This window comes from Nannobrachium achirus, assembly GCF_963921795.1.
Source record: "Nannobrachium achirus genome assembly, chromosome: 20".
NCBI lineage: Eukaryota > Metazoa > Chordata > Actinopteri > Myctophiformes > Myctophidae > Nannobrachium > Nannobrachium achirus.
Genome location: NC_137827.1, coordinates 12,053,013 through 12,070,682, shown reverse-complemented (window position 1 = coordinate 12,070,682; position 17,670 = coordinate 12,053,013). Strand labels below are relative to the sequence as shown.

At 42.1% G+C, this 17,670-nt stretch overlaps 1 protein-coding gene across 1 annotated transcript; it reads left to right on the top strand.

The window, feature by feature from the left end:
• Positions 1-723: 723 nt before the first annotated feature.
• dorip1 (dopamine receptor interacting protein 1) lies at positions 724-7,795 on the top strand. The gene is made up of 5 exons (XM_080750480.1): positions 724-843; positions 1,993-2,517; positions 5,186-5,275; positions 6,057-6,191; positions 6,961-7,795. Exons 1-5 carry the CDS (start codon positions 755-757, stop codon positions 7,142-7,144), a joined length of 1,023 nt encoding a protein of 340 aa, XP_080606606.1. The 5' UTR covers positions 724-754; the 3' UTR covers positions 7,145-7,795.
• The last annotated feature ends 9,875 nt before the right edge of the window (positions 7,796-17,670 follow it).

Here is a 17,670-nt window from a genome sequence, read left to right as displayed (position 1 = left end):
TTGCTAGCTGGTCGGATCTGCAAACTGCAGAGGCATTAAAGTGAATGGATCGATGGATTCCACCTTAGTAGATCCCACCGTGTAGGCAATGGCAACTTGCCAACAATGCCAGAATGCCTACATGCCAATGGCAATGCAAACTTAGGGGCTATTTTCACTACTTAAAGATATATTTTCTAATTAGTGGATTTTTTTCCCCCCTTTTTCTTTGATTTCCGGGAATTACTGGGAATGATTTTTTACAAAAGTGCAAAAGTATTGGCATCAAAATGTAGCCTTGTTTTTTTATAAAGTTTTTACTGAATATGTGCTTGGTCTATTATAGCCTACCTGTTTTTCTTAGACTTTTTTTTTCTTATTGACTGCTTTTTTCCCCATCCTTTTGTTATTGATGATATGATTATGATATACATAAATATGAGATACATAAAGTGGTTCCTGTGTAAAATAAGCCGAAAAGCTTACTTTTCCCCAGTCTCGCCAGGCTACTCCCTAGTATGGGATCCATCCTTAGAGAACCATTACTCCAGGGTATGGGATCCAGAAAGGCTCGTCTCCAGTGTTTATGCTTTATGGGCGTAACTACAACTTGACGTCTTTTGAATCTTGCAACTGCAAGAAGGGAAACTGCAGCAGCTGCAATCATCATCATCATCGGACAGAAGAATAATTAATAAAAAACCATAAAACACCGGGATCAGACCATTTGGCTGGGAAGCCTCCTGTAGAAAGTCATGAAGAAACCCAGAGAGCCATGGAGAGTAGATTCTGTGTTCTGAACGACACTGAAGACCTCAGATCGCTCATTTCCAACACTGATGACGAGAGTCTCCAGTTTGAAAGGTATAGAGGAGGTGTTGCTTGCTATATAGCTTGTTAGCACTTAGCATGAATGCTATATTCTGCAGCCAGGGCTCCGTCTATTCTCTGGAGGGGGAACGTTGTACATAGGCTATGTCGTTGTGCTTGTGTAGGCCTATGTATGGGAATTAATGTCATATCACATAATCTATTGCCCAGGATTGTCCAGATCTGACGAGGCAGTCGTTATTAAAAAAAAAGTGGCTGAAATCTCCACACTTGTCAATTCTGTCTGACCTGCTACTAACTACACTGATGTCATTTAGAGTTAATTTAAATGTCCCACTCGGAATTTAAATGTCCCTAGTGTTCAGAATCGAACCTCGTTCTCTATCGAAACAAACCACTCACCCAAGAAAACACTCTTATTGACCTGAAGAGATATTATTGAGCTTAATGCAGAGTAGGCTTGATTGAGGCTACTTCTTGTGAACCACCCGACACCAAGGTCTAGTCTACCTCTGCCGAAGTGCACAGATTACTACAGGTTACTATTTAGAATAACGTTTTATATTCATTAAATCGAGTTTCAGATTGCAGTTCTGTGAGGGTGTGCAACTGGATATAATTGAGGATTTTACTGTGCACTGTAGATGTATTTATTTATTTTTGTCTTTTCTTTTTTTATTGATTTGATTGATGTAATGCTTTATTATCAAGATTATTAACAGTACTGGTAGTGCAGTCAAAGGAATGCTCAAATGATAATTCCAGGGGCCAGCTTGTTTCCATTGGGGTCCATTGTAGTCTACTCAGTTAATCAGTAGCACATGATAGATACAATATAATACAATACAAAACATTTTGGTTTAATTAACAACCCAGTAAGACCGGAAAAGCATCCGTGTCATTTTAGCCTTGGCTATTCGAAAATGAGTGTTAGAATTCTTTTTGAATAATTTTGAATTACGAAATAGTTTGAGAACTATTGATTTTGAAGGGTTTTAAAGGAATAGTTTACCCCCAAAATGTATTAATATAAATGGTAAGGTATAATAATATCTAATTCACACTTTTGGCTTTTTAGCCATATATGGTAAGAAATCAGGACATTTTGGCATACTGGATGACATCATGGGCTGACTAGACCAGCTTTGCAAGCTAGTTAATAACAACGCACGTTTTCCCCAGGTCCAGGACGTTGTTCGAAGAGATCCGAGCGTCGATCAACAACAATGACGAGGAGGACCGGTCCTTCTGGAGGCCCGTGCTGCCCTGGGGAGGCGTGTACACCATCCGGGCCGGCCGCAAGGCCATCTCCTGCACGCCGCTGTACGTCAAGATCAACCTCAAGAACACCTGCACCATCGACGGCTTCCTCATGATCCTCTACGTGATCCTGCGGGACAACCAGAGCTTCCCCCGGGAGGTGGGCGCCTTCCTGGGCAAGCAGTTTGTGGAGCACTTCCTGTACCTGATGGACTCGTACGACTACACCACGGTCAAGATGCTGTGGATCTGGGACCGCATGGCCAAGAGGCAGTACCGCTCGGCGGTGCACCACGCCGCCCTGGAGATCGACCTGTTCGGCAACGAGCACGACAACTTCACCATGAACCTGGAGAACCTCATGTCCACCATGCAGGAGAGCCTGTGCACCAACTGGAGCTGTCCGGCCCGCATCCAGGAGTTCATCCAGAGGACGATCCACATCAAGTAAGCTGGAGCGCACGACGCATGATGGCCTTACAGGAGGCTTCCAAAAGGAGACCTCCCATCCTTGGCCTCCCTCCCTGGCTTTAATAATGGCGTGGCTTTTTAGCATAGATCTCGGACCTCATGTGGCAACATCAGTCATCTGTGAGAATTCCAGTAGAGTTGCCGGAATGAAGGTCCCCAGGAAACGAGGGGTGCGTTCGGAAATGCACATCGGATGGGGCAGCGGTGCGCTTTTTCAGTCTGAACTCGGCATTAACATTTGTGATACTGTGAGATTAAGACTATCACCATGATTTACCCTAGTTTATAAACATCAATAGCAACATTAGGTTAGCAACTGCTGCTTTTCAGAAAGTTTACCTTCAGAGTTCAGACATGTTTCCCGGTGACCTTCATTCCGGCGACATTACTGGTTACCATCTGTGATGTCATGTAAAGTCATCTCCACATTATGGGCAGTTTCAACATAATCCGTCCTCCTTTCTTTGACTTGATTTCCAGTATAAGATTAGGTTATAAAAAGTTAAATATTAAAAAAATGGGTAAAACATACATGAAATGTATTTGGGGATTTACATGCTTCACCTGCTGGCAGAGCGCACACGGAATTTGGTGCTGATCGGTGTAGCAGTTTGCGAGAGAGACTCACAGACTCAGACTCTGTTCTAGATGGGACCATATGAAAATTTCATGTCACGGTTATTGTAATCTCTCGAGACAGCCTCAGAGTCGCTAAGAGAGACAGGCCGAGTGGGTGCCGCCCTTGCTTTGATGATGTGGTTCCCAGATTGCGATTATTGTGACCAAAGAAATTGTGATTTACGATATTATCGCGATAAACAAAATATCCCCAACATCCATTATCCTGGAGCGGAACATTTGGCCAAAAATAGTAGCTCTAAAAGCTCACAAGCGACACGTTGTGAGCTTGTAGATCTACAATGTTTTGGCAAAGAGATTTGGTAGAGAGTGAAAAAAAAGCCTATCAAGTAAGTTATTTCCAGGTCAGTTTTACCAGAGGGTTTAAATGGTACCAGATTTGCAGCTCGGCAAATAAAAGGTGAATTGGTCCCAGTGCTTGACGGAGGATAATTTCACAGTCATTTTAAACCTCCACGATACAATTATTGTTTTTATCACGATAAACTATAATAACGATTATCGTCCCATCCCTAGTTCTAGACGGCCTGACACCAACAGTGCCATGCCCTAAAGAGCAGAATGGACCCATCAGCCGTTGCTCGTTAATGATATTGTTACTAATGGCTTGGCTAAGCTGGTCTAAACCAGTGGGTCTCCCTCCTGCCCTATTAGACAAATTAGCCTTCTCCAAAACCATGTCCAGCTGTCTAATGGTGAGAGATGAGATGATGCCATGTCCCCAACAGACTTCCCCTCTGCTCTGGCCCTTGTTAGACCCGTATAAAGGCATTGTTTACCAAGAGTATTCTCTGTTTAGACAGTGGCTTATCCATTAGACATACTGTAGCTGCTTGGGCAGACTTTGTTAAAGGTGTTTTATGTTTGTTCACAGAGCTTGTGACGAGTCCTGTCATCGATGGGCCTGTAAACCATATGAATCGCATCGTCCCTATTTTGGGTCGAAGATATTTAGTGTAGAGCAGCGCTATGCAGCATGTCTAGGCGGCCGTCATGGTCATACCAATAAAAAATATGTTTTGTCTACTTTCAGTGTGGACATAATTTCTGATGTCATTTTTCAGTTTCTCTCCAAAACCATGAGGAAACTAGAAAGACTTTTTTTGCTATGTTTGTTCCAAAAGAAGAAACTTCATAATTTCATCATTAATCATTCCACGACAATATTTTTGTTCAATGAGGTTTGGCCTTATAGATGGAAATATGTCTGTTTTCTGTGTGTTTCCTTAATTTCTAGACTACTCATGTAGTGTGTTACAAAATGTATTGTCTAAACGTCCAAAATAGGAACGTGGCTTGCGGCCCTTGGACTTTTGGTATTTTGCTGAGTGGCCCCTGAGCCATCTTAAGTTGATTAGCCCTGGTGTAGAGCAAAAAATAGAAGGGGCCCTATTATAGGCCCATGGGGGACTCCGGACAACTAAGAGTAACTGCCACGGTGTGATTTCTCCTCCTCGCCCTCGCCCATTTAACACATCTATTGCCGGATATATTATTAATTAATTTAGTCGATTCTGCCAGGTTTTTTCAGCGTCTTACCTTAATTTTTAGGCTCCATGAATGCACCACCGTCCTAGTGTAATAATTACTTCCGGGAACGGACACCGATTCGTCTATTCTTACCTGGTAAAGAAAAGTTATGGTGTTTATGGTCCGTAGAGAAGGCCAGGGATGGTTTTAAAGAAGAGCGTGATCTGGAGATGAATTACGAGATAAATCCATTTTCCTTCCTAGCAATCCACTGCTGTAAACGGAGGTTTTCATTTCCTGATCCGGTCATCTCCCGAAGGATTATGGGAATTTGTATTTGAGTTTTCGCATGAGTGCCGGGTGCCACAAACCGCACACTACGGTTTACAATTAGAAACGTAATATCCCGAAGTCGGCTTTTGCAACCAATGGTTGGATTTGAAAGTTAGTGCAGTTACTGTGTTAAAGACTGCACAGGATTTTGTGTGAAAACCTTTAATGATGGTTTTGATGTGGTTTCTCTCTCTACCTCCAGCCCTCCTCATGAACTGCCTCACCGAGATCCCATCCAGTCGGCGGTCGACGAGTTCTTCTGCCCCAAGATCTTACTGTGTAAAGAACTAGGGTGAGGGCCATGTGAAATCATTCCAAAACATCCACTCCTCCTCCCGTGTCATCTTGGGAGTTGTGTTGACAGCAGTGCTGGGAAAAAAGTACTCGCATGTTTTACTTAAGTAAAAGCATTAATACTGCAATGTAGAAATACTCTGTTAGGCTGCACCCACACCAAAGTACCTATGGGAGTGGAATCTGCATTCCGCCAATGCATTTCAATGAGAATGGAGCGTTTTCATGCCAATTGAGGATTTCTGCAAAAAAAAAAAAAGATTCTTTCTCATTGAAATGCATTGGCAGAATGGGGCATCCACCTTCATAGGTATTGTGTGTGTGGACCCTTACAAGTAGAAGTCTAGAATTCACTATTTACTTGAGTAAAAGTACAAAAGTATTGGCATCAAAATGTATTTGATGTACTAAAAGCAAAAGTACAAAATGTTTGAAAATAGCAGATCTATAAGCTCAAAACGTGTGTAGATCGGCTATTTTCAAATTTTTATTATCGTGATGGCTGCCATTATAATATTGCAACTTCTCAGGAATAGAAAGCCTGCAGTTTCCATTAGCTTCGATTCCCCATCGATGATGTCACAAGATGATGGGTTTCTGAACTGCCCACAGCCCTCCTAAGAGACGCAGATAAAGTAGAAAAGAATTTGAATTATATGAATATAGGTTGAAAAGTGGTGAAATCGTCCTTTAAGTACTGTACTTTAGTAAATGTCCGACTCCTTAGTTACTTTACACCACCGGTTGACAGAATGTACTGGTGGTCTCCATCATCACAGGTGTGACGGTCTGAGGGAGTTCTCCCAGAGGGTGTTCTGCCACGGGCCTCCTCCCTTCGTCATCCTCAACATGCAGCAGTGGAAGTCAGAGGAGCTGTCGTACGTTCCATACCATCTGGCTCTGTCCCAGCACAGGTTGGATATACTTTCAACTTAAGCCATTTATAATAATAATAATAATAATAATACATCAAACTTATATAGCACTTTTCATGGTACTCAAAGTCGCTTTAGACCGGGAACGCAAATCTGTGTCGTCATGTTAGATTTGAACCACCAACCATTATTCTATGCTTTAGCCATTGAAAAATAGCAGATATACAAGCTCACAGTGCAGCGCTGCAAGCTTGTAGATTTTTCTTTTTTCTTTTTAGAAATCGATCAAATGTGAGTCTTTTGAATATATTGATCTGATTCTATAAATGTCTTCTAAATCCTTCTTCTAAAGCAGTGGTTCTCAAACCTTTTCATGTCAAGGACCCCCAAAATTACATGTATTTGGCCGTGGACCCCCATCTCAGAATATGTTGTTCCAGGGACCCCCAGAAGCAAATATTTGAGTTGCAAATGTTCGCTTTAAAAAAAAAAAAGTTCAAAGATTTGCAAAAGATTTCACGATTTTAAAAAAATAGCAGATCGACAAGGTCGCAGCGCGGCACTCGGTGCCGCCCTGTGAGCTTGTATAGCTGGAGTTGGAGGTTTCGGCCCGACAGCAGAGATAGTTTTGGTGTCTTAAAACCTAGAAGAATTCATGGATTACACTTTTTTTCTTTTGCTGCTTTTGCAAGCCATTTCCACAGTAATCTCTCAAGACCGATTCAGAGCTCTGCAAATTCAAAGGATGGTTTCACAGTTCACACTGATTGAGAGAATGGTACAGTAACTAAGCCTGCCTGTCCCACAGGTACTCACTGGAGGGCGCCACACTCTTCAACAAGGACGAGCATCACTATTCCGCTGCCTTTCAGATCGACGGCTACTGGATGCACTACGACGGTCTGAGAAGTGACAATCTGATACTGTTACACAAACCTCCCGAGTTGCTGCTGCTCTCATCTCTGGTGTATACCCGTGCCTCGGACAAGTGATCTCATCTGATGTAAATGGTCTGCATTTCTGTAGCACCTTTTTCTTTTTTTATATATACAGTATATATATATATGATATCCAAAGCGCTTTACAATGTTACCCTCGCCCATTCAGTCAGGGGTTGACACCTAGGTTTCAGAGGCACTTGCCTGTCGGGCAAGTACGGGTCATGTTCTACTTGCCAAAAAGTAAATCGTCCATTATAAAATAATGGTAATATTTACACTTGTAGAACAGATATAAGCCGAGTGGCGTCAGACAGTCAGTTTGAAAGACAGAATGAGTGAAACTTCTGGTTGTAACTAACTAACATTGTTCTTCATCAATGGCCAACATTATTTAATGAAGACGAAATGCACTTACCCGTCGGGCAATCTGGAAGCAAATTCCACTTGCCCGAACTTTTCTATTTGCTTGCCACGGGCAACCGTTAAGTGTCAACCCCTGTCATTCATACACCCATAGCAGAGGCAACCATTCAGGCGCCAAGCTGCTCAGCAGTTATTAGGGGTTCAGTGTCTGGTTCAAGGACACAAAGCCAGGAGTAGGGATGGGACGATACGAAAATGTCATGTCACGATAATATTGTGACCAAAATAATCCCGATTTACGATGATATCGCGATAATCAAAATACAGTATGCCTAATACTCTTAAAATGCCAGTTTCTATCAACCACTTGAACCCCTGCATCCATATTCTGGGGCAGAACGTTTGCCAAAAATGGCAGATCTACAAGCTCCCAACGCATCGCAATGCGACGCGTTGTGAGCTTGTAGATCGGCAATCTTTTGGCAAAGTGATTTGGTAGAGTGAAAAAGAAACTGTATCAAGTATACAGGTATGTTTACCATTGTAGAGGGTTTAAGTCGATCAAAGATGAATTGACCCCAGCGTATGACGGAGGACCAGTCCACGATATATAAAAATCTATGTGATATGATTATTGTGAGTGTTTTCCTTCAAGATAAACGATAATAATGATCATCGTCCCATCCCTAGCCATGATAGGAGCTGGGGCTCGAACCGCGAACCTTCGGTTTCCTCAACAGCCGCTCTACCTCCTCCTGAGTCCCTGGCGCCCCCACGATGTCAACTGCATAAGAGACACACATAGGGCTGTCACGATATGTCATTTTACATGACGATTAATTGTCACTCAAATAATTGGCGATTAACGATTTAATTGTGTTTTTGTCGTTGATAATTACATTTCTGTTTTGGATTTTAGGCTTTGAAGTTGTACACGGTAGATATGACACATAACCTAAATATACAAAGAAATTACTGACATATTTGACAACTTACTACTTAAAAAATAACTTTGATAGTGGAAATAGCCGATCTACAAGCTCACAACGCGTCGCGCGCTTGTAGATCTGCTATTTCCACTATTTCGGACATTTTTCAACATTGACGATTATGACAAAATAATTGCGATAATGTCAAATAATCACGATTAGACGATTATGTAATAATTGTGACAGCCCTAGACACACACTACATACACTTCAGTTCAACCCCCGTTTTCCACTTGAAAATATGTCAACGTTGAGCAAAAGGGTCCTGCGACAAAATCTAAATGAACTATAAAGTGTAGATGGGCATCTGTCGCACAGTAGTATAAAAAAAACATTCTGTCAACCATGTGTGGTTATTCTGTGTCATATTCCTTCGGCGATGCCATTACATAATTGTGTAATTTAATCATACTACATCTACATGCCATTTTTACTAGTTATTCCTAGCATTTGGTTTTTGACAAAGCTTCATTTCCTGTCAATAATTACTTTAAGAAGATTACTGATGCGTGCTCTGTTTGACTTGCAGCAAGCTCACTGTGCAAAATGTAGCTTCTGGATTTTTTTGGCCATGCTTGGAATCCAAGAATATAATGGACTATATTAGTTCTGGGCTGATATGCATGAGTGATATCTCAGAATAATGCACAGCATAGCCATAAACAGTTGAAACCATCTGAATTATAAAAGTGTGTCATGGTCCCAATTGCTTAAACACATTACAAAACATTGTTTTGCATTGTGTTGCAACTTTGCAAACAGTTATGTGGGTGACAGTATTTACAACTAGCATTTTTGGCTAGTTATAGTATGTGTATATGGCCCTGTCAATATTCTTGAACCCACTTATTCATATCAGCCCTCGCCTCAAATGAAACTGGTGCTCTTTCTATTTTCACTGTGGTTTGAGAGGACGTGTGGTTTGAGAGGACGTGCGAACTAAGCATTGCTTGGCTTCTTTTTTATCACCGATGCCATCTTAATTTGTTTTTTTTACACTTTCATTTTCATGCTGTCAAAGTGAGTGGAGGCACACTTTTCAGGCAGAGCGAATGTTTGATTAAATTCTTAAATTGTATAAATAACCTTTCAAACTGTGTGAAACATGATTCATTTCTAGCAGAACCTCAGCAGCACAGAATACTGTAAAATGTATAATATGTATGCTTTCTCTCTGAAATTGGAAGATAACCATTTCATTTTGATCAAGTATTAACTCTATTTAGTATTCCATCAACACAATGCAGACTTAACCGCACGCACCCTATACTAGTGTCCCTCTTCTGAGCATTTCATAGTAAGCGAACATTCTGTGAAAATAGATCTACAAGCTGACGCGATGTGTTCTGAGCTTGTAGATACATTTTCAGTGAAAGGATTTGTTGTGTAGAGGGATAAAAGGAGGGGACCAAGTATAGACCCCTGGCCTTGGGGACCCCAGTCAACCAAGTATGGTTTAAATGGTTAAACACAAAAGTGCCTCTGCTACTTGAAATATTATTGTAAAACGTCAAATTTGTAAATTATCTTTTATATGCAGCCACTGTTTCTTTTTTTTTTTTAAATGCAATATAAATATTTTTTAAAGAGGTGGTGCCATAGTTTTGTACTTATTCTGTTTTGTATGCATCTATGGAGTTAACATTACTCTAGTAGACCCCCAGGTGTCGTTATATGCAAACGTCTTCCCTGTGTATTATGGGTTACTTCCTGAAAACTGAAAGAGTCCCGATTGAAATACACTGATATGACATCATATCATCCCTCCCCTTTTTACCACACAACACAGTGCGTGTGGCTAACTTCAGCTGGGTCACCACCCACCTGACAACAGGCATACCTAATGAGCAGGTGGGTGTGGCTACATAAACAATTTGAACACTTTCTGTACACTTTTCTTCACAGCACAATGTCTTTAATAATACCTTTTGTTTTGAATTAGTGTCCTGCATTGTATAGCCAGGCATGACAAGTGACAAAATGAGTAGTTACCTTTTAAGGCAGGCATTTATTTAACTGGGTACAACTGCACCACACAAACAAACTGACTAAAACGTATGTAAAATGTCATCAGTCAAAACATAAGATGTGAGGAGGGGAGGGGAAGCAACTGCTTCTAGATCTACAGTAGGGTTAGGCCCAATTCATGCTCTGTCGCGCGATGGCGTCGCATGCCGAAACTAACCAACCTAGGTCGGCTATTTCTTTTAATGTGCGACGCTGCCGTGCGACAAATGCATGAATCGGGCTTTATCTTGTACTTCCAGTAATAATCCACAGGATATAAAATTCAAGATTAGATTATCACTTAACGTCAGACACACAATGGGACATGTAAAAGAAGCAGAGTGGTAATTTGGCTAAACATTGACATCAGTTTCAAAAGGATTTCTTCTTTCCGACGTTAAAACAGTTGAGTGGCAGTCTTTTTCCAGACCTTGTTGTTCAACCTTCCTCCATTCTTTAAGTTAAACAAGCACTTTGGTGAGAAGTGGTGAGAAAACGCGACATTGGTTAAGCCATAATACAAATAAAATAAACGGCCTTGGATAGGCCATAATAAAAAATAAAATAAAGAACCTTGGTTAGGCCATAATTTAAAAACAAACTAAAACAATACATTGGTTAGGCCATAACAAATAAAATAAATTGACATTGGCTAGGCCATAATTTAAAAAAATAACAAGTATGAGCTACACACATTTATACATCCCTTCTTTTTGCAGATTCACGTTTGCAGATTTCATCAGGTTCTCTCAAGAAAAAGTAGCCAATAATTAAGTATAAACCATCAAAATGGATAGGACTGTAAGAATGAATGACATAGTACATGATACATGCATGTAACAGATGCTAGTTAAACAATGGCAGCACACACACAATCATGCCTGCATGGGTTGTGTGCTGTACAAAGCCTTGTCCTTTATACTCTGTTGTATGACGGTGCCACTCGCCGAGAAAGAACAGATCTACAAGCCATCGTGTCGCAAATAAATTAAGCTTGATCTCCTTCTCTGAAAGTTAACATTCAACATCAACAAATAAAGCCATCACAATAGACAGAAAACAGAAGTTAGACTGTTATGCTCTAGAAGTCGAATGATACAAATCAATTATAAATATGAAACATTTAACTCCTTTCGTCAATCAGATTTTCCACCAAGCAAGTCGATGAGGTTTTAGTTTATGTTCAATTATTAGGCATTAAAACAATCGTTACAAATTCACACCAAAATAATGAGCAGAAATATATTGCGTGGCAATGCAAATGTACGTGGTGGGGAAAAGTCTCAGTGATTGTACATAAATGTAACAGCCTAAAATAAAAATGTAAAAAAGATTTGCCAAGCAAATCTCAAAGTGATCTGTGTGATGAGTGCTAAGGGAGGGGATGCCATCTGTTTAATTAATAAAACATTATATTAACCAATATGTATGGTAGTATGTTACTACAATATAACTACAATAGCACGTCTGCAATGGTTGGAGGTGGTCTCCCTTCTCTTTCATTGAGAAATGCAGACCCCCGGTGTCTGCTAGGACACCTGGTCGTTGACAAGTAGTACCGCCCGAAGCTCATACGCCACCATCTCCCCTGGTCAAGCGGGGATAGCCTCTTGCATAAGCGGCAGCAACGTGGAGACCTGGTTTTCCGTATAGGGCATAATAAACGTTACGGATTGTAGCTTTAGGAAGAGTGGAAGAACACATGCTTCAGGTATGAGGATTGGATGCAGTGATGGTTCTACACTCCGTCTTGCGTTTAGGTCAAAGGCCACAATGAATAAACTGTGTGTGTGTGTGTGTGTGTGTGTGTGTGGGTTGGGGCAGTAGGTACCTACTGGCAAATCGGTTTGAATATGCCTTAACCACATAAAAAAAGCTAATCTACAGAATCACAACATGTCGCACTGCGATGTGTTGTGAGCTTGTAGATCGGCTATTTTCCACCATGCACCACCGTCGTCCGACAAAGTATAAAACAGGGCTTAAGTGGTTAAAAAAAAAAACAATGTATATGATGTACAGATCAACGGGCATGCACAACACAACATACTGTACACAATGATAGCACGAGATGCCAAGTAGGATGAAACAAGGCCAACGGTACTATTTGATGTCTCATCAGACGAGCGTCGCTCGGATAATATGCCACGTGTGACTCCGTTACAGTAATAACATGAGATGCCTTGGCTTTTCAAGGAGACAGACCACACACAAAAAAAATTATAAACCCATAAAGAGAAAAATAAAGTCTTATTGCATCGTCTAAAATGCCGTTAGCCTAAATTAAACCTATGTACAAATCACAATGTGTATCAAATCGTTTGGTAAGTGCAATGCAGAGCTCCGTTTAAAAGTTTCCACGTTATCATGTGCAATCGGTGTACAATGCGACTCTAGTATAGACTTAACAAAAACAGAGATTCAGATGGACACCAAATTGACCAAAACGCCAGCCTTCATATTCTATGCTCCGTCTATTGCTTCAAAGCGCTCAGTCCAAACACAAGGGTATACAGCAGGGTTCCCCAATTAGTTTTCCCCGAGGGCCAAATTATGTCTAGGGTGCCAAGCTGAGGGCCACAACATTGCAGGGGGCGACGGTGGCGTTCCCGCTACTCCAGCGACTGTTCAGATATCGTTGTTGTCGGGTGAAAATCTTGTATGTCCAAAACCATTTATCATTTTAAACATTTAAACTAGTGAAAACAGACGATCTACAAGCACACAGCGTTGTGTGCTTGTAGATCTGCTGTTTTCACTGGCCTCATGAAGCAGGGCTTTACTTTGCGAAAGAACCTACACATTTTGAGATGCGGGTTTTCCACCCGACAACGGCGATATACTAGTGTTGTTGCTGCTCTGATACCACCATTATTACTGGGGTTGGTGGGGGCCTGACAGTAGCCCCCCGCGGGCCGCAAATGGCCCGCGGGCCGCCTATTGGGGAACCCTGGTATACACAGCCACCGTTGACTGGCCTGGAACTGTGGGGGGGTAGGGTTGTTAAGCTCCACATTTGTCAGGTATCCATGCTAAAATGTGCCAGTTCGGTTACTTCCCAGTACCACTCACTGGTGACGGGGGCTGTCACGATTATGACGTTTTTCATGACGATTAATTGTCACTCGAATAATTGCGATTAACGATTTAATTGTGTTTTTTGTCGTTGACGATTACATTTCTGTTTGGCTTTTAGGCTTCGAAGTTGCACATGGAAGATGTGACACATAACCTAAATATACAAAGAAATTACTGACATATTTGAAAACTTTATATACTTAAAAAAGAACATTTAAAAGAATATATATGAAGGAAACGATTATGACGAAAAATAATCGCGATCATGTCAAATAATTGAGATTAGATGATTATGTAATAATTGTGACAGCCCTACTGGTGATGGTGACAACTTGGTCTGAGTAGGCAGCAAAAGCAGCCCTTGGTGCTTTATCATACATAAAAATAAAAACGCAACTGTGGCACGTTTGTCGGATGGGAGGTGGGAGATTTGTGGCAGACTATGCTGTATGTACTGTACTGTATATATAAAGCAGGTGACATTTTGGCACGTGTCATGATGGGGCTGTGAGTAATTCACCTCTCCTTTGATGCCTGCTTTGGGAAAGCATTTTAGATTTGAGCAAAAAAAAAGTAAATTGTATTACTTTGGCTATTGAAAAATAACAGATATACAAGCTCATAGCGCATCACAAAGGGGCCTTTTTTCACCAAAAGAACCTTGGTTCAAGAACCAGTGCCGTTCCAACTTTCTACCGGCCGCGAACCGGCTTGCCTTTCCACCAGATTGAACCAGACTGAACCGGAGGAACCAAGGATTTTGTGGTTCTCGTTCCGAACCAACTTTTACGGTTCGGAAACCAACTCCGGTTCTCGGTGGAAAAGCTCACCTCTGGTTCATCCCATAGGCGAGAGAAAGAACCCGAAAAGGTTCTTTGCCGGTTGAAAAGCACCCTTAGTGCTGCGCTAAGACCTTGTAAATCTGCTTTTGAAAAATCGTATTTAAAGGGGAGGTCCAGGGGGGTCCCTGGAACAAAATATCCTTGAGATAAAGTCTGCAGGTCCTTAAAACGGGTCCTTAAAACGTTGGGAGAACCACCGAATCAACAGAGGTTTTTCTGAAAACTGTAAGGATTTAGAAGCCTTTTTTATCAAAAATTGTCAAATCTACAAGCACAACCCACTGTGAGCTATTTTTGGCGCACGAGGGCAGCACGCAATCTAGTACAGTGGTTCTCAACCTTTTCAGGCCGCTACCCCCAAAATCATATTTAACTGACGAGCACTAAGAGTTGAAGCATTACATTTTGTATAACACGGTTCTATTGTGAAAATAGCAGATCTACATGCTCACAACGCGAGGCGTTGTGAGCATGTAAATCTGCTATTTTCACACTTTCTGCCTCTAATATTTGACAATTTAGCCAAAGTTTAATTTGTCATTTTAGAAGTATTAAAAAGTCCTTGAATTGTCACTTTAGAAATGTGCCGATACCCTCTATACACTTAAAACGTTGTGTTGGTTTGTTTACTGGGGAGTGAAAAAACAACGTTGCACATTAAGTTAATCATCTGGGGACCCCTCCCAAAATAATTTGGGGACCCCACCGGGGGTCCCGAGAACCACAGGCTGAGAACCACTGATCTAGTATGACTCACCCTCGAGATTGCTAGGCAAGCAGTGCAGGTGTTACGAGGGTTTGGACACAGGCAGAATGCCTTATTCATAGCTCTGGCTTGGGAGAAAACGCTGCCATGCTGGCAATGGACATTTGGGGGGGACCATGACAAAGCACCTTTACATAATGCACCAGGGGCAGGTATTTATCAGGGGAGCGAGCCACTGCTTGTGGCATTGTCTGGGAAAAGGGTAAATCAATTTCCATTGAAGTCAATGTATCCACAAAACATAAGTGCTACTCGTGTTGTGGTCGTTTCAGCTACACAGAATTCTCTTTAGGAAAGACTGCTTTCATTTATTGCGTGATATGTGTGTGCGTGTGTGTGTGTGTGTGTGTGTGTGTGTGTGTGAGAGAGAGAGATTATGTAGGGAGGGGCTTTTAGATTAAGGGTATTTGTAATAAACACCTACTGTACATCTACAGTAAGACAAGTAACTTAGCAGAAGCTGCACAAAAGGTTGCCCTCACCGTTGAGGCAGCGCGCACACACACTCTCACACGCACACACGCACGTGCACACACACACACACACCTCAATCCTGAATCCTAGATATAGCACCAGTTAGAATTATGTACAAACCTAACAGTGAACAGAGGACCTGGATCACTTTGCAATGCTTTATGGAGTGGAAATGAGTGAGTGTGTGACCATAATACTCTAGCCTAGCAGCATTGCTCAAACTTTCAAATTTCAAGGTCTCCCCTTAACTCAAATGAATTTGGTTCCATTTGTACCCTGTCAGAGTAACATAATTGCTAGCCCCATATAGAACCTCACCCGTCGCTGCATACTGTTGTGCTCCAAGATGAGGTCCTATAAAGGTATCCCAGGGCTGGTTCGGAACGCCTCCAGGTCGAGTTAGAAAACACTTTTCCCGAAATTGTATCCAAAAAGTAAAGGTAGTTCCACGCTCCCAGACTGGTTTCCTATCCCACGGTACATAAAACATGCACCAGGGCATGAAACAATCGCTTAAATCGTTAGTTTTGTAATGTTTTCCCATTCAACCGGAACTGTCGCCAGTACTGTAGTCTCGCGTAGCCAGGGAGCATTTGCAAATCGCGTTAGGCAACAGTCTGGCCGCGCGAGACCACGCCGGGGGCTTTTCTGAATTTACTGAAACTAAATAAGCGATTTAAACCGCTCTCCCAACGCTTACTTTTTGGATACAAGTTCGGGAAAAGTGTTTTCTAACTCAACGTGGAGGCGTTCCGAACCAGCCCTGGGATACCTTTATAGGACCTTATCTCGGAGCTCAACAGTATGCAGCGACGGTGAGGTTCTATATGGGGCTACATAATTGCATGGGTCAATTTAGACCCCCCTAAAGGAACCCACAGAGTCCCTGGAATCCACTTTGAGAAACACTGCGCTAGAGTGTGTGTGCGTGTGTATGGAGGGGGCTTTGAATGATTCCAAGGTTGACGAAGAGACAATTCAGCTGGGTTAGTCATTTACTCTCTCTGTAGATGCTTGGATCAAATTCCATACGCATACACACACGCACGCACGCACACACCATAACTAGTGACCTAGTGCAGAAAGAACATTTACAGGCAATGCACTAGAGGATAATATTCATATCTATATATTTCGTTTAGACTATTTACAAGAGAAAAAAGGCAGCCCTTTTTAAGTAAATATAAAGATTCCGTTTTTTCTCTCTTTTTTTTTATGTGAAGCACTGGTGTGGATGCGGACATCTCTAACTCAAGTGTGCAAATTAATCACCAAGCTTCCCCCCCCCCCCCCCACCCACACACACACACACACGCAACAGAACAAACCAACCTTTTTATGGGCCATGCACATCATATTCTCCAGCATACAGAGAAGACATTCACACCAACTTGGCCATCGACCACCGTCGTCTTACAAACACGAGCAAAAATGGCAAATTTCGACAGAATTGGGAACGCGCTCGGCTTGTGACATGGAAAACAAAAACGAGAGTGGAGAGAAGTTAGCGGAATTAATGGTATGAACACACACACACAGCAAAATATATAGTGTACAAACGAGACGACGACAAGGACGAAAACAAAGAAAAGTGACAGGATTTCTCCCACAATCCTCTCTGGTAAATGGCTCAGAGTCCTCACTGTGGTCCAACAACAGCAGCAGCAGCAACATTATCGTCTCGTCGTGTCGGACGCCGAGACGACAAGACATCCCCCATCTTCCTCTCTCTCGTCTAAAGACAGACACAGCTTCTCTGCGTTTTCTCCAGCCTTCGCCGTGGCCCAGGGACGTGCTGGCCATTGGGAAAAGCGGGACAACTCCCGAACGGCCGGTTCATTCCCGGCCGGTCCAGGCCGGCCATTAGGAAAAAATAAATAAAAATAAAATGTCGGCCAACAACATTGTCACTGTCGGGCAGAAACCTCGTATATACAAGTTTCAAATGTATACATTTTTTCGCAAAGCAAAGCCCTGCTTCATCATACAAGGCTGTTGCACCAAAGTAGTGAAAACAGCAGATCTACAAGCACACAACGCCTCGCGATGCGAGGCGTT

Bases quoted from the DNA above. Each gene is read 5' to 3' on its own strand.
- dorip1 (XM_080750480.1), top strand. From the start codon at position 755: ATGGAGAGTAGATTCTGTGTTCTGAACGACACTGAAGACCTCAGATCG. The intron at 844-1,992 runs GTATAGAGGAGG...CGTTTTCCCCAG, and splicing joins GAGAGTCTCCAGTTTGAAAG to GTCCAGGACGTTGTTCGAAG. The intron at 6,192-6,960 runs GTTGGATATACT...CCTGTCCCACAG, and splicing joins CTGGCTCTGTCCCAGCACAG to GTACTCACTGGAGGGCGCCA.